At 36.8% G+C, this 20,237-nt stretch overlaps 1 protein-coding gene and 1 long non-coding RNA gene across 4 annotated transcripts in view; one reads left to right on the top strand and one right to left on the bottom strand.

The window, feature by feature from the left end:
* Positions 1 to 20,237, top strand: part of LOC120514434 — an 82,017-nt gene that overhangs the window by 10,189 nt on the left and 51,591 nt on the right. The window contains exons 2-3 of one of the 2 annotated variants that reach the window (XR_005630457.1): positions 11,923 to 12,052; positions 17,399 to 17,555. This is a non-coding gene — a long non-coding RNA (uncharacterized LOC120514434). The remainder of the gene's footprint in view (positions 1 to 11,922; positions 12,053 to 17,398; positions 17,556 to 20,237) is intronic. The other variant, XR_005630458.1, reaches the window with a different exon arrangement.
* The window catches only part of brdt (bromodomain, testis-specific), a 48,364-nt gene continuing 37,709 nt past the window's right edge, over positions 9,583 to 20,237 (bottom strand). For both annotated transcript variants that reach the window (XM_039734813.1, XM_039734812.1), the window contains exons 13-20: positions 20,148 to 20,203; positions 19,897 to 20,065; positions 19,216 to 19,322; positions 18,985 to 19,135; positions 18,513 to 18,643; positions 11,556 to 11,755; positions 10,385 to 10,532; positions 9,583 to 9,806 (exon numbers count right to left, since the gene is read on the bottom strand). In XM_039734813.1, coding sequence (XP_039590747.1) covers positions 9,738 to 9,806; positions 10,385 to 10,532; positions 11,556 to 11,755; positions 18,513 to 18,643; positions 18,985 to 19,135; positions 19,216 to 19,322; positions 19,897 to 20,065; positions 20,148 to 20,203 — 1,031 coding nt within the window. In that variant the 3' untranslated portion in view covers positions 9,583 to 9,737. The remainder of the gene's footprint in view (positions 9,807 to 10,384; positions 10,533 to 11,555; positions 11,756 to 18,512; positions 18,644 to 18,984; positions 19,136 to 19,215; positions 19,323 to 19,896; positions 20,066 to 20,147; positions 20,204 to 20,237) is intronic.

Below are 20,237 nucleotides of genomic sequence, written 5' to 3' on the forward strand. Positions count from 1 at the left end.
ACATATATATATCTACATATATACACATACATATACATACACACATACACACACATATATACACACAAATACATATATATATACATACACACACACATATATAAACATATATATACATATACATACATATCTACATATATACACACACAGCTATTTCAGATCAGTGCAATACGCTGCTTGTTAAAACGGATAACTCCCCTCTTACGTGCAAGTCTGCGTGGATATTATGAACTATCAGATTTGTTCAAGTTCTATTTAAATTTTAAATAGAAGGAATTTTTATTTAGTCGACAGAAATATCTTTGGTAGGAATGGTAAAAACAGACAGGAATATTATTCCTGAATAAATCAACTCAAACCTTAAACAACTTATAATATTTTGCTCTCCATAAAAATATATCCTGTCTAAATTATACAAGTTAGAAATAAAGTAAACATTAAAAGAACAAACATTCAAATTTCTTTACTCTTATGTAATTTTATATAAAAATAAACTTAGATTTTAAATATCCCAAAAGATTTTGCTCTCCATAAAAATATATCCTGTCAAAATTATACAAATTCAAATATGAACATGCTGCATAACAAAACCTGGAAATATAAATAAAATGTGTTCCTTTCAGCAATAACAAATCAAATCATTCAGTTGTCTTTGCTCATATGTCATTTTAGAGCTGGACGCCTGGCATCTTTTTGGCAACAGGTTCGTTTCTGTTTGGTGTGAGGTTCTGTGTTGTGGAGATTCTCAGGATGGATTGCAGGTGCTCATCAGTGAGGCGACTCCTGTGTGCTGTTTTGTTAGTCTTTATCACTGAGAAGAGCTTCTCACACAGATATGTGCTACCAAACATGCACAAGGTTCGAGCCGCATGTAGACGGACTTTTTGTTCTTCAAAGTCACCAAAGCGCCGCAAACTCAGTGCGCTCAGTTTATCAGCAAAGTGCGATTTGGGAACACCGTAGTGACGACTTGGTTTAACATTACTTGGCAACAGGGAAAGTGGGGCAAGGTGCACTGGTGCATTTGTGTCTCCCATAAAAGCAGCTTCACTTGAAATCACTTTGTGATTGTGCACGGTAAAACGTCCGCTGAAGTGTCAGATTCTTATTTAATTATTCTGCTTTCTGTATCTTCTGCATTGCATTCAGGTTACCCTGATGTTTTGTCTCATAGTGCCGTCTTAGATTAAATTCTGTAATTACAGCCACATTAGCTCCACAAATGAGACACACGGGTTCAGTAAACATATACTCAGCCTCCCATCGGTTTTAAAGGCTCTATTTTCAGAATCAACTTTTCTCTCAGCATCGTGTGAGCTAGCTTCGCAATAACTTGCAGCATCATAAGCTAGACTTGATTAACGCGTAAGTGTTCGGCAAGGCAGCTGAAGCGCTGCATTATGGGATCTGTAGTTTATTGTGTTACCAGCGCTTCATATACCTGGGCCATTAATAACAATAATACAGTATATAAAATGATCTCGGGGCGGATATAATTACACCGGGCGGATGTGGCCCGTGGCCCTTGAGTTTGACACATATGGACTAAATAGAACTTGAAAAGATATATTTTTCAAATGTGATCGCAATTCAGATAGAGTTGACGCGCACTACAGCCTGCATCCTCCCCTCGCTCTTACTTTTTTACCGTTCATCTAATGAATACACTGAGTATGGCTTTACCAAAACAATCATTGATGGCTAATAAAGTATCCATTATTCGAGTATGTAGATCGGGATATATATATACATATATATATACCAGCGTATCGCAGCGGAGAAGTAGTGTGTTAAAAAGCTAGAAAAAGAAAAGGGAACATTTTAAAAATAACGTAACATGACTGTCAATATACAGTATTTGTTTTGTGAGTGTTACTGAGTGTTGCTGTCATCAAGGATTTGATTATCATTATTTCTTTCAATCAGGTTCGTATTTGTAGGATGTGTTGTGTTCAAGTTACATTCCGTGTTTGTCAATCGTTGTAAAGATGACAGGTTTCATTCATCGATTCGTTTCTTACTGCATCAATAAACAGCTCGCCTTCTTCTTTATCTGAGACCTGACACACTGCATGCACGGGTTTTTTTACACTGTCTTCCTTTAGCGGGACATTGACTTTTTCCACCGTGTGCTTTGTTTCCGCAGTAGCTGGATTTATGAATATGCTTATCAGACGCTTCATATTTTTGCTGCCTTTTCAATTGTGTAATTCGGTTTTGTTCAGCTCTTTGGAACTGTTGCTTTTATCTGTGCACTGCGTCAGTTCACGTGAGCCTTCGGTGTACATGCATCGAAGGTTCCCAGCTGTGCTGGTGCCATCTCGTGCTATGTCCATGGCTGTATTTAATGTTACCTTAGTCCTGGCACTTAAAACTTTCTCTCGCAGTTTCGCTGAGTTTGTGTCAAACACCACCCTGACCATCTCATCTTCCTCTCCATAAGCACAGTCCTTCACCCGTGAATATTTAGTGGAGTTTGCTATTGGATTGCCGCTGACGGACGGCCTTATATGGGCAGGCACTAAATTACAAACGCCAGCGCAGCCTGTCTATGAACTTAATTTAAAGTGTAGGTTTACATCGTGCTTTGTTTCAAGTAGCAGAACTCATGAATATGGTTGTATATGTCACTCGCCGCTTCTTATTGTTTCGCTGCCTTCTCAATTATATAATGCATGTTTTCTTCAGCGCTTTTGAGGTCTTCCTGGTTTTCTATGTACTGCGTGATTACGTGGGAGGCGTGATGATGTCACACGAAACTCCCCCACGGCGTTCAAGCTCATCTCCATTACAGTAAATGGAGAAAACAGCTTCCAGTTATGACCATTACGCGTAGAATTTCGATATAAAACCTGCCCAACTTTTGTAAGGAAGCTGTAAGGAATGAACCTGCCAAATTTCAGCCTTCCACCCACACGGGAAGTTGGAGAATTAGTGATGAGTCAGTGAGTGAGTGAGTGAGGGCTTTGCCTTTTATTAGTATATATATATATATATATATATATATATAAATATACAGTATAGATATATCTATATCTACACTCACCTAAAGGATTATTAGGAACACCATACTAATACGGTGTTTGACCCCCTTTCGCCTTCAGAACTGCCTTAATTCTACGTGGCATTGATTCAACAAGGTGCTGAAAGCATTCTTTAGAAATGTTGGCCCATATTGATAGGATAGCATCTTGCAGTTGATGGAGATTTGTGGGATGCACATCCAGGGCGCGAAGCTCCCGTTCCACCACATCCCAAAGATGCTCTATTGGGTTGAAATCTGGTGACTGTGGGGGCCATTTTAGTTCAGTGAACTCATTGTCATGTTCAAGAAACCAATTTGAAATGATTCGAGCTTTGTGACATGGTGCATTATCCTGCTGGAAGTAGCCATCAGAGGATGGGTACATGGTGGTCATGAAGGGATGGACATGGTCAGAAACAATGCTCAGGTAGCCCGTGGCATTTAAACGATGCCCAATTGGCACTAAGGGGCCTAAAGTGTGCCAAGAAAACATCCCTCACACCATTACACCACCAGCCTGCACAGTGGTAACAAGGCATGATGGATCCATGTTCTCATTCTATTTACGCCAAATTCTGACTCTACCATTTGAATGTCTCAACAGAAATCGAGACTCAGCAGACCAGGCAACATTTTTCCAGTCTTCAACTATCCAATTTTGGGGAGCTTGTGCAAATTGTAGCCTCTTTTTCCTATTTGTAATGGAGATGAGTGGTACCTGGTGGGGTCTTCTGCTGTTGTAGCCCATCCGCCTCAAGGTTGTGCGTGTTGTGGCTTCACAAATGCTTTGCTGCATACCTCGGTTGTAACGAGTGTTAATTTCAGTCTAAGTTACTCTTCTATCAGCTTGAATCAGTCGGCCCATTCTCCTCTGACCTCTAGCATCAACAAGGCATTTTCGCCCACAGGACTGCCGCATACTGGATGTTTTTCGCTTTTCACACCATTCTTTGTAAACCCTAGAAATGGTTGTGCGTGAAAATCCCAGTAACTGAGCAGATTGTGAAATACTCAGAGCGGCCCATCTGGCACCAACAACCATGCCTCGCTCAAAATTGCTTAAATCACCTTTCTTTCCCATTCTGACATTCAGTTTGGAGTTCAGGAGATTGTCTTGACCAGGACCACACCCCTAAATGCATTGAAGCAACTGCCATGTGATTGGTTGATTAGATAATTGCATTAATGAGAAATTGAACAGGTGTTCCTAATAGACATAGAGATAATCCTTTAGGTGAGTCTATCTCGAGATATATATAGATATACTGTATCTAGATATCTCTATCTATACATGTATACACATACACACTGTATATCAAAACAGGAGATAGTAACACCTATGCAAACCAAAATGGGGTGTTGCCAGTACAGTTAGTTAGACAAGACCTAAAACTCAATTATTCTGTTTATTGTAGAGTTGTGCAGTATACCGGTCCTGAAAAAGTACAGAAAAACCCATTTCTTAAAGCTGTAGTTCAGTACTTTCAGTACCGAAATAAATAGTAGCTTTCAAATATCTTTTGCTCAGCACTTTGTTCTTCTGCTTTTCAACACACTGGAGATTCCATGGGGTACTTCCCTGCCATCCCACTCTATAACATCCTTTAATGTGCTGGAAAGTTTAAAAGGAGAACCGCAGCGTGTGGCAAGGCAAGGAGGTCCAAGTTTATGCAGTACAACAGGGAAGTGTATGATTGTGCTACACACCAGGGAGGATACAGTATGAACTTGTTATTCGTTCTTTGGTTCAGTACTGCATCATTACTGGTACTGAGGTCTGAAAGCTGGTATCTGATGATAATGGTACACCCTAACAGAGTTCTTTGAATAACTATCTTATAATTACCAATGGAAAAGCACATGGAGATGAAGGAAAAGGGGCACTGACAGACCTGAAGTCTAATAAACAAACAGGGCCCTGAGAGCCAAGAAGAGAGGATCTCACCAAACATCAAACTCAGACTACAACTATGGAGGAATATTTCAGACAAAATTAAATAAATAAATGCGCAAATAAATAAAAGTATTGTGAAATGCGAGCATAAATAAAATGTCATGAAATGAGTGCCTAAATAAATAAGTAATGAAATGACAGCATAAATGTGTCACAAAATGTTTTTTTGTTGCTTATTTATTTATTTCATTTTGTCCGTAACATTCCTCCAAACCACCGTGAAATACGACTTGAAATAAAACTGTCACTTTCACTCGTCAAAGTTGAGAGGGTGGGCTCTAACACACCCTCTAGTTACTGATTGGTGAATCGATAGCAGAAGAATTAAAAAAATGCTTACAACTGCCGATGAAATGGATTCTGCCGAAGATATTAAGTATTTCAGAGAGAGAATTGATTTATCGGAAGAAACTGCAATGTTGGCGGCCCTTTTAGACTCCAATATAGATGAAACTATGTTTGAAAATATCGAAAAACTGGTTGAAGGGACGTGACTACACTCCAGTTCAGGTGATGCAGTTCCATGCTCTGGCCGTCCATCCTTTGACATTCCAGCTGAGTCAATAGAACACCTGTTATGCGGTTTTAAAGTACGACAGATTACAGATCTATATGGTGTATCGGAGAAGACGATCACAAGGCGAATGAGCCAGTTTGATATACGGCTGTATTAGTTTAGGTACTTTGACATGGAATGCCCAAAGCAGCGCCAACTAATATTTTGAACTGAATATTTGACCCTTGTTTTACGAGTATAAAGTCAGGTGCATATTCGCAGCTACCTTTTCAAACAATTTTACAACTCTGATCAGTGGCAAACATGGTAACAACATTGCAATTTCTTACGATAAATCTTCAATTCCCTCTCTGAAATACGTAATATCTTCGGAAGAATCCATTTCATTGGCAGTAGTAAGCATTTTTCTAATTGATTATTGTGCTATCGATTCGCCAATCAGTAACTAAAGGGTGTGTTAGAGCCCATCCTCTCAACTTTGACGAGTGAAAGTGACAGTTTTATTTCAAGTCGTATTTCATGGTGGTTTGGAGGAATGTTACGGACAAAATGAAATAAATAAGCAACATACATATTTCGTGACATTTATTTAGGCACTCATTTCATGACATTTATGCTCACATATTACAGTACTTTTAATTTATTTGCACATTAATTTTGTCCTAAATATTCCTCCATATACAACAGCCAAATCATAGTTAAAAGAGAAAAGCATGTTTTCTAATTGTAATTTGTCTTTTTACTCCAAACACACAGCAATCAAGATTTTTGCACAGCTCTCTTTTGCAAAGTTGATCCAATGTTTGGAGAACAAATAGCTGACCACTGGCATACTATGTAGTAAGTAGTCTGATGCTTTAAGATTTGCAGTAAATGTCGTGACTTCATAGCTACAAACAGCATGGCCGCTCCTCTCAAAAAAAAAAAAAATTCAAAATGTCTTGTGGTGAGGTCACCATCCTAACTATAAGTTATAAACTAATGAAATTAAATGTTTAGGCATTCAAAAAGATAATTAAAATCAAAGGTGATTCATGATAGCAAGGATAAATTGCAACTTGTGAACTTACAAAATAGATTTGAATTTATCTGGCTTATTAACCAATACTTTTCATTACAGTTTTAAGTCCATTATTCTCATGCAATAATATAAAATAGGCAAGTAATTCAAAAGCAAAAAAAAAAATCAAAGGCGGCCCAGTAATTCAGAAATGCAAAAAAGATGGACACAAGTTCAAAATACATGACGTTCAAAACTTACAAAAGGCCTTGTGACAGGAGACTAAGGATTGCAGAATGCCTGTTGCGTTTCAGGCAAAGTTGAGAGAAAAAACAGTGTAGTAATATGCCATTGTTCTGTTTGGTTGGTTTGCAGTTTGTTTAGGTGTGGACTTCAGCTGGTATTGCTCCGTTCTGCACTACTGGGGCAGATTACTTGAAAGTAACTGTCCTTTTTATCTTGCACTTAAGAAATGTCTAGAAGACATTTACAAAAAAAAAAAATAAAATTTACAAGCAAGGTACATTCAACTTAAAAAGACCATAACCAATTTACAAAACGTACAGGGCCATGTGGATTTTAACAAATATAAGTACAGATGTCCACTATTTAACATCCATAAGTCATATGAGACACTGTAGTGTTCCTGTTTTGACTAAATACAGAAAAATAACACTCCCTAGGTGTGAGATAGGGTGCTACTGTCTACAAGTCACTTTTATATGGTAAAATGTATCTGGAAGTAGGGAAAGTTCACTTTTAAATAACAAAGTACACTACAGCACAGGCCTTCTAAACCAGTGACACAAGAGATGTGCTGGAAGCTGTTGTATTCATAATGTTCAGTTACATCTGCTACACCCCATTCTGAACTCTATTATGAACTTACAGGGCCGTGAACGTGTATGTGGTCAGGTGTTGCCCAAACAGACACACAGCTGTATTTTAACCAGCCCTTGTGATAGTCTGGGTTGACTCCATGCTCCTGTAATTCCCAGGAGTCTCTGGAACCTGCCACTATCGATGGTTATGAGGAGGAGAGAGAAGCCAGGCAGATGAGGACACATACATAAGCAAGGCGTAGGTGCATAAGTACTCAGTGCCTTTATTATAAACAAGCTAAACAAATCAAAACAAGTGTTCAAAGAGCAGTGCTCAAAAACGTTTAATAAATAAATAAATAATCCTATAAAATAAAGTGTGATTCAGAGACCTCACCAGATGCTGTGTATCTTCTCTGGTGATTCTTTGCCAAGCCTCTACTTCAGGCACCTCTAGCTCCTGCTTGTTTCAGGGGCTTGTCCCCCTAAGTTTTCTCTTCAACATATGGAAAGCCTGCTTATTTGGATTTTAATCAGGTGTCTGGCTTGGCAATTCAAGAATTTTCCATTTTATAGCTTTGAAAAACACCAGTGGTTTTTTGAGCTTGGAGGCATTTACTGGAACTTGAGCAGATCAGATGTTTCTATATACCTCAGAATTCACTGTGAAACTGCCGTCAGCAGCTACATCATGAATAAAGAGAAGTGTGCCAGTACCTGTGGGAGCCATACATGCTGAACAAGTGGAGATATTCTCTGGATGTTGGGAAGTTCCTTGTCATCTCCACACTTTGTAGTTGCTATCACTCTGTCACAGGTTCATCTTTGTCTCATCTGTCCACAAGACCTTTTTTCAGAATTCTGAAGGCTTTTTTTTTTTAAATACTTTCTTGCAAACTGTAATCTGGCCATCCTGTTTTTGTGGCTAAATAATGGTTTGAATCCTGCAGTGTGGCCTCTGAATTTCTGTTAATGAAGTCATCTGCAGATAGTCTTCAGGAGACTGATGTGTGTGTGTCAGAGACGACCATTTCTGGCCTGTCGGGACGGTGTTTTTGGCTTTTTCCTTCACCTTAGTAAGGATTCTTCTGTCATCAGCAGTGGAGGTCTTCCTTTGAGATACTGAGCTCACCAGTGCCTTCTTTCTCCTTATTGACATTCCATACAGTTAATCTAGGTAATCCTAAGGTTTCACCAATGTCTCGTATGGTTTTAGTCATATTTTTCAGCCTCATAAGTGACTGACTTTCATTGACATATTTCTTGTCCTCAAATTGAACAATGGCAACTACAGAATCCAAAGGTTATAAGCAAGCTGAGGTATCCGAGTCCTGCAACAATGAAACACACCTAAATAACCAACAAACACCTGTGGCGCCACCTGTCCCAAACATTATGGTGACCTGAGACGAGGGGAACATGTACAAAAAGTGCTGTCATTTCAACATGGTGTGACTAAATTGTATGCAAATAAGCTTAAATTAAAGTCGGTAATGTGCACTTCAGTTACAACTGAGTTGTTTGATTTGTAATTTTAAACTGTGGAGCCTTTGTATCAAATATTATGGATGGCACTATACTTCTTAAATCAAAAAAGAAATCCACCACACAAAAATAATGGTTGCAAGACAGTAATACATACAGCAAGACGACTCTATAAACAGGACCATTCTTCAATGGCAAAAAAGTTTTAATTTTTCTAGCAACTGCAAATATACAGATTTGCAAATATAAACTTATTACAACTTTATTTGTAAATATATACATATTACTCATCGTACATATTTTAGGATCACAACATTCAGTACATTGCAAGTCACAGATGTTGCCCATAGGAGGAATTCACACGTATGAATTTCTAATGTTTAGTTACTGGCCCATAAAAAGGAAGCAATGCCAACAATAAAGGGTACATTAAAGACATCCGTAGTAATATGACTTTTAAATATACCATTCACCATATGCTTAACTCTTCAGGTTTCCCCTATTCAAGTATTTCACACTTAGCTAAGAAAGCAGTGCTGAGGCTTGTTCAAAGAAATCCTGCCAACAAGTACAAGCCTTTATTTTTATTTTTTCTTATTGGCAAAAGACAAATACTCATGCTTATTTAAAGTTTCTGATAAAAAAATGGTAACTGCTATTTTACTGTACTCTGATACCAAAGCAATAAAATAATGAAATGCTATAATAAAAATAGCTGAAATGATTCAGACGATTACAGTAATGCTTCATTTGCAATAATGCTTCTATTGCATAGTTACATTTTTTTTTTTTTTTAAGTACAAAAAAAAGGGGCATTTTCCACAGTTTAACAAAATAGACACCCAGCGCCTACAAGCAAGTAGAAATGTAAACATTTATATATACAGCCTTGCAATGCAAGATAATAAATAAAGTCTTTACGATTTGTATCCAGATCAAAAGAGGTTCTTCTCAAATGTCGACATGATATCACTCTGCAATGTCATGTCAATGATGGTAGCCATCTGAGGAGAATCAAAAAAGAAATGTGTGTAAATATCTTTAAATTATCTGTTTTAATTTAAACATACGATAGACTGTTGCCAACACACTTTGAGCAATAATTAACTAGACACATCTGCAACATATTCATCAGTTAATCTGAATATCTTTGCTATGGCAGTGCTGTGAAACAAGTGTCCCAACACATTCAAGGGTGGGCCTCAAACATGCGGTGCTGTGTTACACATTTTCAAAAGTGGACTGGTGGTCAAGGAGTTGGTTAAAAAACACATTTGCTCCTGTCTGGAACAGTTTTGGAAGTCATAATAAGATTACTGAAGAAGTGGCCTGTGGGTGCAGGGATCACATTGGTACAAAAACATGGTGCATACTCTTGATTCCTATTGATGCAAGGCTGCTGCTGCTGTTGTTGATGAGGGACTATATAAATAACAGAGTGCAAATACATCTTGCAATCTCCAGGAGTTCTACACTACGTCATTAGCAATAAAAATAGTTTTACAAAACTTTATGGGCAGCCCTTATTGATAAAATTAGATTTAATTTTGTCAGCATGTCCCATAGTGCACTCTCTACTTACTGTTTCTCTTCTTCTGCGTTCTTGTTCTCTTTTTCTAGCCATTTCCCTCTCTGTATCAACATGAGAGCCCTGCAGCTTTTGCTTTTCATTTTGCTTGACAACTTCATTTTGTGAGATCTCTGCCAGTGCCGACTGAGCATACTCCCCTCTGGAAATAAAATCATCACTCTTGAAATGAAACTTAAAAATTCACTCCATTATTTTTAGGAAAGTCTGGTTATTTTAGGCAATATCATGAAACACTGAAGAACAGACTACAATCAAATTGAAGCTGAGGAAGGGTGGATCTTGTTCAAATTTAAGTTTATGAATACTCCTTACTCCTATAGTCTAGACAAATATATCCTGAAAATAGGTGTTTATATGCCCATTGATGCTAACATGGTTCCCACGGTAGGCTCAACCACTCAAAACAAAATCTGCTTATACTAACTCTAGTCTGTTAATGGCTCAGGTAAGAAGATAACCAGTAATACCAACCTCTATCCAGTCACACAGCACATGTCTAGTGGACATGATGTCTTTATAACAGACAGAACACAACCCCACTTTAAAGAAGTAGTCCTATTCCATAATAAATGAGTGTCTCTTCATGCATACAACAGACTAGAAATTCAGTCCAAGCCAGTAACAGAAAAAGCGGTTCACATATAGAAGGGGCTAACACGATAAAAGAGGAAGCAGGACTGTACAGCCTGAGAAAATTAAGACATGTGCTTCTGTTCTTCTATCAACTGTCTGAAAGCAGTTGAGTGATCGACCATCACTGCTACTACTACATTTTCCAACAAAAATAACTGAATATTTAAATCATCTGTACTACATTAATCATACCTACATGTCTCAACTGAGAATATGTCACCTTTATCATGCAGAATAGGCAGAGACTAAGATCTTTTTTAGGATGTTTTCCCTAAATAAAACCCCTTTCAGAATCAACTGTCCAGTTACTAGTTTCATACAATGTTATAATTCAACCCTCTTTCTACTTCACACACACAAAAAATTGTGAAACTTATTAATAAACAATTAAATCATTGCTATCAATTATCACCGTATAACCACAGAATACCAAAGGAAACTACCTACTTCTTGGATAACACAGCTCTCTACCCCTCCGTCATTAGTATTACCAATAGTCATACTGTACACAGAACATCAAAAGTGCTACCTTGGCTTTTCAGTGCCCAATTTGTCCTCCACTCCAGCTTGTTCCTTAAGTTTCCTTAAACTTCTTTCTCGCTCTTCCTTTTCAATTGCAGCTTTTCTAAACTGCAGAAAACTTTCATTGGATGATTTAATCACTGATGGAATATATGCATTCATCTTTCCTAAGCTGGCCCATGAATCAACATTCTTAATCCTAAAATCCTGAAATTGACAAGAACAAACATTCACAAATCATCAATACATGAAAACTATAATGCAGAACATTACAAATGTAGACAATATAGTAAAGGATGTGAATGACTTGGCAAGCAACACTTACCAATTTTGAAAGCTCATAATCAAACTTTTTTCCCTACTATTGCCTTTAGAAAGAAAATGATTTGCAATCACTGAATACGATCAGTGAAGGTGCAAGAGAGAAGTACAACACCACAATCAAGATGTGGATTACAAGTCAAAATGGAGTCAAAAATGTATAATGCAACCACATTCTGTAAGGTATGATACTACACTTTAGGATGCCGATTGTTTTGGTCTTCACACTTAAACTGTCAAGAATGCAAGTCTGCCCTGCTATGCAACCAACAAACTTGTTTATAACTGCTTTTCAGCTTGAGTGAAATGTCTCCTGACAGCAGAGGTGGCAAGGGAAAAAAAAAAACACATCACACAATTGTTTTACATTTTCCTTGTATTACATACAACATTAATATAATTAATATTTTCTATTAAGTAATATCTTGTCAGCAGAGTGTGTGCTATGGCACACGTACAAAGTGCCAGTCTGCTACAGTGCCATGGTGTTCACTGTGTAACTTCCTTACACAGAACTGTCATTGTCCATCATACAGTAGATACTGTGTGGGAGGTAAAATCAGAAGTTAAATGAGTGCTTATTTGTTTCTTACAAATTGTAAATAATAATATTTTTAGGGTTGTCCGATTAACAAATGTAATTTTGATTAACCAATGAAATTTCTAATACAAAAAGTTTTAACGATCACCTATGCAAAAAAAACATTATTCCAATTAGTTTATTGAACAGTTGTGTGACAAAATTAACGCACAACCCACCATCAAGCTCCCAGCCCCCATTCTCCAGTCATTGCCATAATATCTATGAAAACCAATACATACGGTTTGAACTGCTATGTTGCAAGACAACATCCCACAAGCTCTTATCAATTACAAATATTAAAAAAACGGAAACTTAACCTCATGGCTCAGCTTTTGTACACATTCAGCTCTGCTATAGCTCAGGTTGTGCTTAATTGCATGAAACACACGAGTCAAGTCCACAGCTGTTTTCCGTTTATGAATTATATAATTAAACTATCTTAACTTTTGGCTGAAATGAACAGAAATATTGGCGTGATCAATGTGCACAGATTATTTCCTAGTTTTACTGGATACACTATTCTGTGGGCTAATGCAGGCTACAGTAGGTAACATACAATTGAACAACAACATACCATGTCTGCTTGGGAGGCAGCGGCTCAGACATAGGTAGCACCTGCATGGTGCTGTATCCATCAATGGGCAGTAAAAAAGCTTGACGTTAAGCACATTCATCACCAAGGACAGGGCTGACCCACTGATATTCCATCTCCCACTCAGACCTATGGCTTGACAGCCTCTTAGATTTCATGGACAGACTAATCAGCAGACGTGACTGCATGTATAGCACCTTGTTCTGAAGGTTGTGCTGTACTGCGCAATGCAACTTTTTTGCACTGTCAATGTGTTAACATAGCACAAATGGCAAGGATGAGCAGTCTCACTCCATCTGCAACATTAGTGTCACACGAAAATTAAATTCACTCCACTTGCATAACTGGTTTGATGTGAATTTTTGCATATTTTCTGCAATTTGAGCTAGTGTATATATGAAACAATATCTACAAAAATACGAGACAAATTGCATTCCTTTCTGGATAAATATGGTATGTAGTATTTTATGTTCCAGTAAGGGACAATCCTGGATGGCAGCATAAGTGGCGGGTGTCGGTGTGTGTGGATGAAGACCATTATCAAGAAATAACAGGAAAGGATCAAGCAGCGGTGACCTGCTACTAATATTAACAGGCATGGATTCATTTGGGGCTGCTTTATTGTTATGTGAAGCATGGTCACGCTAAAATGATTGATTAATGCATTTAGGGGTTGTGCTACAAAACTTAATTTCAGAAATCGTTAATCGCACACAATAATAGTGATCAATCAGCAGCTCAAATATTTATAACTAATAAATATTATTCGCCTAGAATTTAATGAAATCAAAACAATATCTTTAGAACCTCATATGAACATTATAAAACGGGGAAAAAAAAAAAAAAAGGACAAAAAGAAACCACATTGTAAAGTCACTGGGGTTGACAGTCATGAACGGAGTGCCAGTGTAGACTGAGGAAGTGATGGCACAAAATAGAAAGCTCCTACCTGCAAGCACAGCTTGGCTCAACATCACTGGCCTGTGTTTATGGTCATAGGGAAAGTGAGGTAGATGTTGTTGCCTTTGATCTTGAGTTAAGTACAAGTTGAAACCAAAGGCATAAATGGGTAGGCAGTGGACAAGGCAGGAGCTGTGGATAATCTGGAAGGCAGTGGCAGCATGAGCAACACATTTGAACTCCCTAAACCCCCTCGTTCACATCAGAATGTTTCCATATTCATCTTATGGTAAATCTTCCTCTGGTAAAGTTTCTTACATTGAAAAAAAAAAAAAAAGTCCTGGAATGTTTACACTTCCTTAACAGTGGTGTTACCATCTATTCATTTTTGGCACATCAATAAAATCTGTTACAAAAAAATAATTTCTTTCATGCTAAAAAGGCTGAAATACAGTAAGTAATGTTTCTTAATTAGTATTAGAAAAGGTATATTAAATGTTAATCCTAGCATACATGTAGAGATGCTATGTAAAATGCTCAGTAAATTAAGTTGAGCATCTTGGTTTAAAAAGCATTAGAGTGTCGAGGCCTTCTCTTTTTGAGATGTAAACATTTGGTTTTGATTGTTACTCTGACTGTATAAGCAAACACAGGTCTACATGTTTTTGTTTGTTTCATGCGCTACTAACTGATGTTTTGAAGTTGCGTTTGCTGTAACTTTATATGATGCGTACTACTTAGCTGATATTGTTAGGATACCCAGTGGGATGTGTTTAAAGGAAAGTATGCATTGCAGTCTGACTGTGATGGCTAGGAGGATGGGGCAGCGATGTGTCGCAAATTTAACCCAGATCATGAGTAAAAGATATCTAAATAAATATCCAGATTTTTCACATAAGCATAAAACTGCTGTTAAAGAAGAGAACTCAATAGCAAAAATGACAGATCAGGTAAAACAAAGGGTGCTGTAACTGCAGCTGATGGTGTTTTGGCATTTCACGTGATTAATCATATTATTATATATAGGACTGTCTGACACTATCCCTTTTTTGCTATAGCTAGAACACAAGTCCTGACATAGCCTCCTTAGCGTTACATTTTTCTCAAAAAAAAAAAGAATTCGATTTGATGTTTCGACTGTAAAACATGCAAAACACTAAAAGTATAAAATCAGAAGTGTAGAAAGTATAATGATACAAATGATAATGAATAATAATAATAAAAATAATGCTAATACCGTATATACTGTCAAAATGTGTTTGTGTGGTATATCTTGAAGCACGGTGAAATGCACAATCCAGCATCACAGCCGAGACAAAAACAGCACGATTCCTTGTGGCTTTTCTTTCCAGATTGATCCGCTTTTGAACAGCACACTGCGCGTGTGCGACAGACACAATCACCACCTTTGGATTTATCAGAATCATTTTTGATTTCATTGTCCATTTTCAATTTCACTGTCTGAAGACAGATTCACTTCGTCATCACTGCCATCAACATGCAACATCAGCTACATACTAATGGTCAACCAAAAGAATGAGCTTATGTGCACCCAAGAAACCAAAAGACAAGTCCACTATTCCTTCCTTTTTAACAATCTCAAACAAGCGCTAACTCATGGCTCTTCTCTAATCAAGCTTACAGTTGTCTACCTGGTCAAACCTTATGCTGTTGAGCAGATGTTGGATAAGGGTGTTATAAATCCAATCCTTGCTGAAGGACAAGTGCAAAAGCAGAGACAGAGACCATATTTGGAAGGAGATGCATTTATCTTGATGAAAATGGCAACTGACTGAACCAGTTGATCAGAAGGGATAATTTTGCTAGCACCCAAGGACACAGTGTGTGTAAAAACCTCAAAGAGAAACTGCTGTACCACCCGCAAACCAGAAGGTGCAACCAAAGTAGAAAGAGAAAGAACACTTAAGATTCATCTACACGCATGGAGAAAGCCAACCAGGAAAGAAACAAAGCATCACTTCCCATAAAACCATAGGTACAACTATGCTGACTATGACAACTATTAATTTTAAGTTAATAGATGGGACAAAGCAGTAAATGTATTATAATATGCTGTGAAGGTTAAGTGCTGGTTATTATGAGTTTCTCCTCTAAATCCAGTAAGAAATTATACAGCAGCATTTCATACAAAACACACGCATACAAACAGAGAACTCTGTGTAGGAAGTGGTAACCCAGTATAGACTAGATATGAGCAAATGAATGCCACTGCATGAACAGAAGCTTAATAACTAGCTAAAAGAACTTATCCATCTCAAACACAAGAATTGAAAAACCGAATTTGTAGGTTGTCCTTTCGTTACAAATAAATTATATTATGATGTTCATTGCAACACGTTTCTGGTTTGTTTGTGAAAGTGTATGGCCACACCAAACCACAACAGAGAAGTGTTAATGTAGACTTTCACCAATTTATGAACCTTGTTCATAAATTGTACACGGCGCTTCATAGCTTGAGTCCTGACCAGAAAATGAAACACATGCCTCACTTAACACACACTGATAATGTCTGCAACCAGTAAGAACTAAATTCAATGATTTTTCATCATATGTCAAGGCATGTATTGTGTTAAAAGGAAAAAAAACATTTTACAATTAAGATACATAATGTCAAAAAGAAAAAAGTAACAGAAATAGCAACTTTGCAATGGCCTTAAAAGGATCACAATTTTTGATAAGGAGTGGGTTTAATTACTTTCCAGACATATATCAAGTGTCAATGACACACCAGCCATTTTTTTTGGAAAACCAAAATATGGTAGCCCTAAAACAATATGTCATTTGTAAACTCTGATATGAAAAGCATGTACCACAGCAACACAACAATTATTCAGGTATCAACTCACAAGGCAAAAGAACTAAGATTAGACAATTTAGCCAGGTGTGTTCTCAGTTCTGCTTTGGGGCTTGAAGGACACAGCCCTTTCAGACGACCATGTTTGAATTTTCCGTGATGAAATTTATGGGCTCTGTGAACATTGTTGCTTTAAAAAAATCATCATAATTATCATGAAATCACTTCAGTTACTTAAATATATAACATTTTACCTATTGAACAAAAACTGTAAATTGTTTGGAACCAAATCGGCCTGAAGAATCAAATTTTACATACTTGAATTGCAATTAATGAATGTATCAAGTGGATTGTTATGCATTAGCCATGTAGTACATCATTTACTGAATGAAAATTTGTGTTACTGCTTTCGGGGTGAACATCCATTGCATGCTGAAATATACTTTTAATACTGTCTTTTGCTTGTTATACTGTATAACAAAATAACACATTAATATTGTACAATTTGACTTTGTTCATGTGCATTATTCAACTGACACTTATCACTGATGCTGATAACAGCTGTGGCCTTCCCAGTTACTTTGTGTTAGTTATTTAACATGTTTTTTTGCATTGTACCATGAAGTTTTTTTTTTTTAGGTCTTTTTTCTCAGCACTTAACCTGAGGCAACATGATCTGTACTGATTTTCCCCTTCTCCGTGAGCTGATCCTTGATAGAATGCTTCCCAAGACTCACCAAAAGTCATATACCCAGTCCAAAGGATTTAAGAGGTGAAGATCTCCTAAGAGTCACAGGTAATGCTATGATATCTTGTTTCTCTCCCCGATACACTTACACAATCAATCAACTTCTACAAGACTCCTTTCATGGCCAGCTTCTCAGGATGGCTCCACCCCTTCTTACAGTCTAAAAACACTATGTTCTACCCCAATTTCCATGCCAAAAAGTGCTACAAGTACAATCTCTGATGGCAGAATAAGTTCCAAGAAACAATCGTCTCAAACTGTCAGATGTTCAACTGATAACTGGTTTAAACTACAAAAAGCTTATACTTTCAGGGTTAATGAGGCAGATAACTAGATGAAACTATATGCTATACAGCACATGCAGGTTTAGGCTGTATGCGGTTACATGCACATGTTCATGTTTAAAATATAACTTGTATTTTGCAAAATATATCAAATGCATTATAGTTAAAAAAAAATCTGAATGACTTTAAAAACAGCTTAAAAACTTTAAAATTGTCAACACCCTGTAGAATATCTCCAAGAATACCACGGCTCCATTCAAAAGTAGACATATTCATAGTTCAGCAAGTTGGCTATAGTCTTCATGAAATGCACCTTAAATCTCCTAGTTGTTAAATCTCCCTAACAACTGACCTATTTTGCATAACTTCAAAGTGCCATCAAAGACACATATCCTTTCATTTTGTCTGTGGTCAGGAAGAACATGTTGATTAGAAAACGACTAGAAATTCTATTGCTTCAGACAAGGAAGATTTGTAAACTATTTTAAGAATCTAATCCTTAGCATGTAAGCTTAAGGTTTCACTTGTGTCTTACTTAGAAATCCATAACTTCAATTAAATTCTGCAGAACCTTTTTAGTAATTGTATCCTGGGCACTGTAATGCTTAAAATAAGCTACTTAAATCGGTTCCAAAAAACTTGCAAATATATAAATCAATATTATTTGACAAAGAATTTAGATAATTTAGTTAAAATGAAACAAATCAACAAAAAAAATCACCTTTTTTGAATCAGGGATTTTAAAATGTTGAATGTGTCCATCACCTGGTCTGTTGAAACATTCTTCAATCACTTTCTGTGAGTTGTTGCTATTCTTTTCATGGTTACCTTCACTAGGATGCCCATTCAGTCCTACAAAATCAATTCAGAATATTCTGGCAAAGCCAAATACAATATGCAAAATACAACCATAGGTCCTGCTTTACATTATCAAGTTTTGAACAAGGATAATTTGTGTTTATTTACATTAAAGATTATGTTATAAAACTAAAAATCTTCTACTGTCCAAACCATCTAATTTGTCTTAATTTTAAATGCAGAGACATTTTCCAATTGTTAAACTCCAAAGAGTATTTTATTATGGAATACACAAAGTGAAAAAAGGGACAGGCAATAACTCCATCTGCAAAACATGGGGACACTGATAATGGTTTTACAAACAAATAAATATAATAAAAGGAAAAAATTCTCACCAAATGATTTAGTGAGTGTATTAACCACAATTTCTTCTGCACAAGTTGCAGTAACTGATGGAAAATTGATCTCTGGTTGCCTTTTAGGATAACTTTTTGTTTCTTTCATATTGTCCAATGGACTGTTTGGGATAGGGGACAATACTGGAACCTATTAATAAATGACAAACAAATGAAACAGACTGCATGACTTGCAGAATGTAAAAGCAGACAGAAAGAAGTTTTACATACCTCAACTTTAATATCAACACTATATTCTAAACTGCAATCAGTTGAAGACCTAGGGGAATTATTCAATCCAACTGGAGAATTTACAGGTGATAACAGAGAAGCGATTCCTGGAAAATGAAAAGTTATATGAAACAAACTATTTACAGGAATGCATTAGAAGCTCAAACGAATTAAGCTTTTAAAGTAAAATACTTTTAAACAGATCCTTCAAAGTTTTATCTTGAAATCTCTGCTCACACAAAATGAGAAATGGCAAAAGAGCACTTTGAATTGCCTCTTTCTGCCTGTAATACACACAAGAATCCCAATAAAGGCACTTGTTGAGCATACTGCACTAGCTCATTATTAAATTATGAATACATTTTTTTACCCCAGCTACATTTGTTTTTGTTCCTATAGGCAATACTATGTAAAGGACTCTGCCTATTTATGAGTCTTCATATGTCGTGAATAAAACAATGTACTGAATATACTGTAATGACAGTTTAGTTCTACCAGCAAACAAGCCTGGCTGTGAATATTAAAGAAGAAAATGTGAAGAGGAGTGTATCCATTTCAGCATTCTAATGGTGTAATAATGGAATGATTGAATACTGGGGCTCATGGAACAATAATACATTTTAATACATTATAATCTTTCAATTTTTTATAGTTAGTTTGAAATCACATTTTTATACAAACCTGGGGGTGAAATAGTGATCTTCTCAGGGGGTTCTGGAGGAACAAGATGCAAAGGTTGAAAGCCAAGCAGCTCTTTCTGGTGCAAATGTTGTGCAGGAGAAAGTAAACTTGCATCAAGGGGTATCGCTGGCACCAATGTGTCATCCCAAGAGTGTAAAGTTTTTGTCTCCTGTTAAATTGAACAGAAATACCAGAAAATAAAACAATAATAATAATAATTAAAAATAAGCACAACTAAAGGGCATTATTACCATTGTTGTCACTGGAAGATCAGTGTTGTTGCACTTTATGTTTGCTTTCTCCTGTTCTGAAAAATAAATACAATTAAAGGAGGGAGATTT

This window comes from Polypterus senegalus, chromosome 14 (assembly GCF_016835505.1).
Source record: "Polypterus senegalus isolate Bchr_013 chromosome 14, ASM1683550v1, whole genome shotgun sequence".
Taxonomy (NCBI): Eukaryota; Metazoa; Chordata; class Cladistia; order Polypteriformes; family Polypteridae; genus Polypterus; species Polypterus senegalus.